The following is a 7103-nucleotide window of genomic DNA, read 5'->3' as shown; positions in this document are numbered from 1 at the left end:
CAGGTCTTTGCTGAGGACTGATCGTTCGGGGTAAGAGAGCGGAAGGTCAGAGGGGATGAGTTTGGAAGAAGGGATGGGGTCAGAGGAAAGTGAAGGGGAAGAAGGGCCCGGAGGGGTGTTAGTGTCCAAGAGTTGTGGAAGTTTGCGATCCTTGACATCTGAAAGGAAGAAAAAAAGTTTTTTCTTGAAACGTCGGATGAGGCGAAGGATGAAATGGAACTGTGGACGAGGACAGTTTTGAGATAGAGTGCGTCGGTGCTGCTGAAGAGAGAGGTGGCGAGTGTTCATGTGGCAATGCATGGCGTTGAACGTGGATCTCAGAATGCGGTGAGAGCAGTAGTTCGAGGAATGCTAAATATCCTGGAGATGTCTGTAATCCTGGGTGGATCCGAAACATGAAGGGTGGAATTTCAGTTGGAATCCACATGGAATAAGTCGGAACTGGAGGCAGTTGCTGAGGAAAGAGAATGTGTTGTTGCCTGTCTAATCCATGCCCATCTTTCCTGCAACTCCAGGTTTGAACCTCTCCAGTCAGGCACTGCCCACACCTGGTTCCATTCTTATCTATCCAGTTGTAGTCAGAGAATCTCCTGCAGTGACTTCTCTTCCCGCTCCTGCACTATTACCTTTGGAATCCTCCAAAGATCTATCTTTAGCCCCCTCCTATTTCTCATCTACATGCTGCCCCTCGGCCCCAGGCTCCACATGTACTTTACCACGACCTCTCATGAACCTCCACTGCCTCTGATTTGTCACGCTGCTTGTTCGACATCCAGTACAGGACGAGCAGATATTTCCTCGGTTTAAACATTGGGAATACCGAAACCATTGTCTTTGGCCCCCGCCACAAACTCCATTCCCTAGCCACCGATTCCATCCCTCTTCCTGGCCACTGTCTCAGGCTGAACCAGACTGTTCGCAACCTTGACGTCCTATTTGACTTTGAGCTGAGCTTATGACCTCATATCCTCTCCATAAATAAGACCGTCTACTTCCACCTCCCTAATATCGCCCGTCTCTGCCCCTGCCTCAGCCCATCTGCTGCTTAAACCTTCATCTATGTTTTTGTAACCTCCAGACTCGACTATTCCAATGCTCTCCTGGTCTGCCTCCCATCTTCCAGCCTCCATAAACTTGAGCTCATCCAAAACTTTGCTGTCTATTAACATTCACTCTAAGCTGTGCGGCTGCGCAGCCCGGGACCAGCTATTCCAATGTGAAATTTTGCACATGCATGAAACTTTGAATGGGCCGCGTAGCCCATTAGAGGGACCAGGCACCCAAAAAATAATTAGGGGAAACATTGCTGCCTGTATCCTAACCTGCACCAAGTCCCGTTCAAGCATCACCCCTGCCTATGCTCGCTGACCTATATTGGCTCCTGGTCCACCAATGCATCGAATTTAAAATTCTCACCTTTGTGTTCAAATCTCTCCATGACCTCACCCCTCCTTATCTCTGTAACCTCTTCCAGTTCTACAACCCTCCGAGAAAAAGAAAAACTTGCATTTATATAGCATCTTTCACGACCTCAGAACATCCTATAGCGCTTTATAGCCAATTAAATATTTTTGAAGTGTAGTCACTGTAGCAATGTAGGAAACGTGGCAGCCAATTTGTGCACAGCAAGGTCCCTCAAACAGTAATGTGTTAATGGCCAGATCATATTTTTTTAGTGATGTTGGTTGAGGGATAAATATTGGCCAGGACACCTGGCAGAACTTCCCTGCTCTTCTTCGAAATAATGCCATAGGATCTTTTCATCCACCTGAGAGGGCAGACAGGGCCTTGGTTTAACATCTCATCCAAAAAACAGCACCTCCGACAGTGCATCAATCCCTCAGTTCTGAGTTGGAACTCTGCGTTCCTCCAATTCTGGCCTCTTGTGCATCTCCGACTTCCTTCACCCCACCATTGCCGGCCATGCCTTCAGCTGTCCAGGCCCTACACTCTGGAATTTCCTCACTAAAGCTCTCCTCTACCTCTATCCTCCTTTAAGACACTATTTAAAACTTACTTCTTTGACCAAGCTTTTGGTCACCTATCCTAATGTCTCCTTCTTTGGCTCAGTATCAATTTTTGTCTGATTACGTTTCTGACAAGCGCCTTGGGATGTTTTGCGACATGTCTGTCGTTATATAAATGCAAGTTGTTGTTGTTGTGCTATATCAAGTGGGCAGGCATTGAGCGCAGGCTGCAATATGTCTCAGAAAGGGGGAGAGAAAATCTGATGGGCGAGTTGTACATGGGTGATCCTGGGTGCTTCCTAGCAACCAGTTATAGGGGCATTCATGGCAGCTTGGGAACAGGTTGTGTGCTTACTATCAATTTCCAGATGTCAGACCGGGCAGATGAAGAAAACAAGACAAACCTACTCAGAAAAATTAATATATGGAAAATTTAACGTTTAAAAAAAAATAATTTTGACATTTATAATATTTCTGCACATACATAAATGAAAAGCTTATTTGAATTTAAATGATTATATTGCATTTTCCTATTACTTTTTCTGCTATGAAAGTATTTTATTTTGTGGTTCAGACTTTTTTAAAAGTTACTAGTAAGATTTAACATGTAAATATTTAATTAAAAATTACTCAGAGAACCCACCCATCCTCCAGGCCCATCCACTCAGTGGCATACCTTACCTGTGACATCATTGCTTTTATTGCCAAATATGTGGTGCTGTCCTCCCTCTTGGACTACTTTAGATCCCACTCAGAGATTCTCTGCCCAGACTGCAGTTGAAGATAGAGTGAACCAGAGCTATCTGCCCAGAGCGGGAGAGGCATTAATAACTACAACATTTAGATCATTTGCTCCATAGGTAAAGTATAAAGTGCATGTTTGCGAAGTAATATGTCAAGTAACAGCTGTTACTCTTTACAGACTTTGTAAATCTTTCCAAATGTGTGAATTATTTTCTGAATTATTCAAACATTTTAATAATGAACACAAGCTGTTAGATTAGCTAAACTAAACACTGATGTTGCATTTATTGGAAGAAATTTGAGTGTAGCACAAGAGAGCAAGCATTCACACGCATTTTTAAAACGTGATGTCTGAACTTCTCTTATCTTTTTCCATTTTTAGGATTTTAATTTTCTAGAACAAACAAGAATGTCATATAAAGTTAGGAGTTTAACACTAACAGTAATCAATTAAACCTACATATAATATGAAGAATTTTAGCTGCTAACTTGTATTTTTAGATGTGTAATTCTTCTCCAATCAATATTACTTTTCGGTAGACTGAAATATTACACATAAAATCACAGCTTCATATTACATTCTGTTTATAGCTGATCATTAATTCTTTCAGGACTGCTATACCATTTCACACTAAAATAAAAAAATACATCTTTCTTTTAGTTTATTAATAGAATATTGCAACTATGTATTGCATTCCAATAGATGTTTCTAATTCTGTTTTATAATATCCATCGTTATGAAATGGAAGAGAGAATTCGTTTTGCAAATGACTTAAACTAGATGATTTTGGACTTTGTAAACAGTTAAGGATGTGCAGTACTCAAATGATCAGATGCAGCTCTAAAATGATTAAGTGAATTCCACAGCAAAAACATGTGAAGCTTTTTGATGCCAATGTATTACAAAAATATTTAATACTTTAAACATAATTGGCTTCACGGAACAATTATTTCACACCTCTTCTCATCCCAGTGTCCCATCTGAACAGAAATGAGAGATCTTGTGCTTGAGACATGCAATTATATTTAATTTTTTGAAATGATATGAACCCTAGCCATATGAACCTAAGCACAACTACACAGTCCAAAACAGAAAAAGAAATACTGTTTTTAAAATGATTTAGTATTGTTACTTTTTTCCTATTTTAATTTCCTAAATATATTACTAAGAATTTTGAATTTCTAAAATAAACTCTCAAGTAATAAAGGTGAAGAATTTTCAAGTTAGAAATATTAGATCAATTAGTGTTAGAACCCAATGTATTTTTAGACCATGGCTAGTGAAATGATATAATATCCATCCCTTCGACACATATGTTGAGAGCAGTGGTATTAGTATCAAGCATAAATAGGACTTCTTTGTAACCTGATAGTATAGCTCTTCAGAGTTGCAGAACACACTCCAAAAAGTACATAGAATAAACTCATCAAAAGTTGATTGTAATTATGTTTGTTGTGCTTGGATGTGTTGGAAAATATTTCAGCTGCAACAGATATGTTCTCAGTTTGGCACTATTAAAGGATGAATTTTAAGACTGTAACTATAACGATGAAGAATCAGTTTGGTCTCAAGAAGCTTCTGTACTGTCCTTAGGCGGCCATTCCCAAATATTGTAGTTAGATTACAAATATTATAAACATATTCATTGCACAACTGTTCAGCTCATTTCATTACTAGTTAACTCCTGTCTTTACTAAAGATACATAATGCACTTTTTTGGTATATTTTTGTGCTCACCAAGGCGAGGGATGTTAGTGGTGGGGAATTAAGCTCTTTACCATTTTGGGAACTTTAGTGTTAGTATTGAACAGCCCTAGGTCTGGCATAACATGGTTCAGAAGCAGAGCTCAGCTCCCTGTACTGAGTAGAGTTTATTGCATCCTAGCAATGTGTCTTGATTCCAACTTCTGAAGATCAACTCGAACTGTGATTTTTTTTTCATCCTTTCTACACTTCTGATCCTTAAAGCCGCTGAGTAAGATTTTCAGTTTCCTGCCAGCTTTGGACAGTTTTATGCTGTGGCCCCACATACACTGGAGGCTGTCCAAGGTCATTTCAGCTAGGCTTCTTGGAACCAACTGAGAAATGTGAGACTGCCATCTCATAAGTCTGGGTTGGATTTGAATCGAGGTCCCAGAAATGGAAGGAAAGCAGAGCAATGCACTATACTTCCCTGTCAACTACAATTCACATTTTCAGCATAAGAAGAAATTATATTTAACAGGACAGGTCAAGAGCTGATATGTTTCCAATGCCATTTTGTTCCTTTTTAACGTATTAAGTGTTGAAAGCTGTTTATTCAATTAATAATTAATACTTCTACCAGAATGCTCTACGGAAAACAACATCTAAACTAACAAGAAAGATCTGTGTAATCTTTATTTCAGACAACCTAAAGGTGTAAGGAGTGCGCTGGAGTACAGTCCAACCTGCTGTTATTCTGAGGTGTTGGCTCATCTGAAGTGGTCTATTTCTGTGGAACTGGTTGTGCCATCCTGCTCCCTAACACTCTGTAACCATGGATAAATCCACACAAGAGCTCTTCTTGAACTTTATGGTGGTTTTGATGACTGTGCTACTTATGTGGATTCTCGTTAAATCCTATCAGGAGTGAGAGACTGTCCTCTATGTAAAACTAGCTCTTACAATAAATTGTGCCAGTCTGTCATGGCTTCTGTTGTTCTTTTGCTGTATCTCTAAGGAGGCTATTCAGTGGCTAGTGTGCAGATGATTTAAGTTTGCAATTGTTTACTTGAATTCTGATACTTTGTACATTACACCTTTTGCCAAATGCCCTATTTTTACCCTTTGTAGTGTATTTGAAAGGGCATGTGTCACCCCTTTCATGGTTTGGGGGCATGAACAAACATGTTGCGTGAAATTGCCTGCAAAGAACAAAATCACTTCACAGTATCACCTTTGTAATGTTGTGTACAACTGCAGCCATTAGGAGCAATGGGCTACAACTCAGTACATTCTGATCACCTTTGCACTTGCATGAGACAACATGATGGTGATGATGCTGCCCATCAAGGATCTCATATTTTCAAGCAGGCTTTTAAAACACAAGCTTGGCGTCAAGCAAAAAATACTTCTTTTGATTTATCTCTGTTCTCTACTACACTTTTCAATCTTGGTGTTGTCCAGCATGGTTTTTGGCCCTTCACCTAGGTTTCTCAATTTTCTGGTTTGAAATCCAGAAATACGGGATGATACATGCCCTTTAATCCATACAGCTACCTGCTTTGATATTTGCAGTACAATGTGATGGTACATATGTGACTTTGTTTATCAAATGGCAATTGCCACTGACAATTCAAAGAAAATTTTGATTAAAATGGTCAATGCAAATGTACTTACAAATATAGTAGCACTACTAAAATCATACTGTTGTAAGTGATTTCTGTATAGTGAACAGTTTGCTTTCTACCTTTTGTTCTTTCTATTCCTTATGATGCCCACTCTTGAAATGAATGGTTATCTATTACCTTCACTTTAGATATGCCCTGTAATATTGTTTGAGGTACAAAGTCATGTATAACAAATATACTGTCTTGATCAAACAAGTGTCACAGTATTAACCCTTAGCCTCCTACATATGGATTATATTCAAATGTTTTTTTGCCCAGCAGGCTAAAGGTTAATGAATCTTCCCCTCATGTATCATTTTATTGTAATTAAATATATTTCCAAGCTCTTTCATTGTTCCCATGTTGCTTTGTTCACTATAGCATCTGAACTACCTACACCAATATATACAGTACAACCACTTGTACTAAAAGTATTGTCAATCCTATGAACTCACTAAATAACACCAGAGTTGAATATATTCACACAAGCTCAAAATATGAATTATAGTCCATTCAATTGCATAGGTCTTAAATGCTACTGTGTGTTCACAATATTTTATTGTACTAATAAGATGTGTTATGCTTTTGTAAAACTTAATAGTGTTGACCAGCAGTTGGAACACAATGAAGATTTATCATGAAAATACATGCTAGATGCCAGTTTTAAGGATTATTTACTTACTTACATAAGTAAATAACTCTTTTGCCCTGGTTATAAATATTGTTGTCCCTGATATTCTCCAGCCACACAGACAGACAGGTGACCTGCACCCACGGCTTTGCCAACGTTAGTAAGAGGTACTAGAGGGTGGCCTGGTGCATTTCACATTCTCTTTTTTTCTGTGAGGCTGTGCCTGGGATCTACGCTGTATCTCACCCCAGCGTCACATAAGAGAATATAAATTGTGGGCAGGCACAAGCACAAATTCACAAAACACTCCATACAGTTTTTTACATATATTACTTTGTCTTATGAAGTAGGGGTGGCCATAACATATTGAGGTCAAAATAGCCAATTAGACACTTTGGCCTTGATACTAA

General features: G+C 39.1%; 1 protein-coding gene across 1 annotated transcript; it reads left to right on the top strand.

Annotated features, from left to right (window-relative positions):
* The first annotated feature begins 2717 nt into the window (after nt 1-2717).
* Nucleotides 2718-6409, top strand: sln (sarcolipin). Its single transcript, XM_085999088.1, has 2 exons — nt 2718-2827; nt 5100-6409. The coding sequence occupies exon 2, from the start codon at nt 5231-5233 to the stop codon at nt 5324-5326; it is 96 nt and encodes a 31-aa protein (XP_085855214.1). The 5' UTR covers nt 2718-2827; nt 5100-5230; the 3' UTR covers nt 5327-6409.
* The last annotated feature ends 694 nt before the right edge of the window (nt 6410-7103 follow it).

This window comes from Somniosus microcephalus, chromosome 10 (assembly GCF_052327205.1).
Source record: "Somniosus microcephalus isolate GS21.2 chromosome 10, FLI_Smic_1.0, whole genome shotgun sequence".
In the NCBI taxonomy this organism is placed as follows: Eukaryota; Metazoa; Chordata; class Chondrichthyes; order Squaliformes; family Somniosidae; genus Somniosus; species Somniosus microcephalus.
Note: the sequence above shows the minus strand (reverse complement) of the source record. Positions and strands in the feature narration are given on the sequence as shown.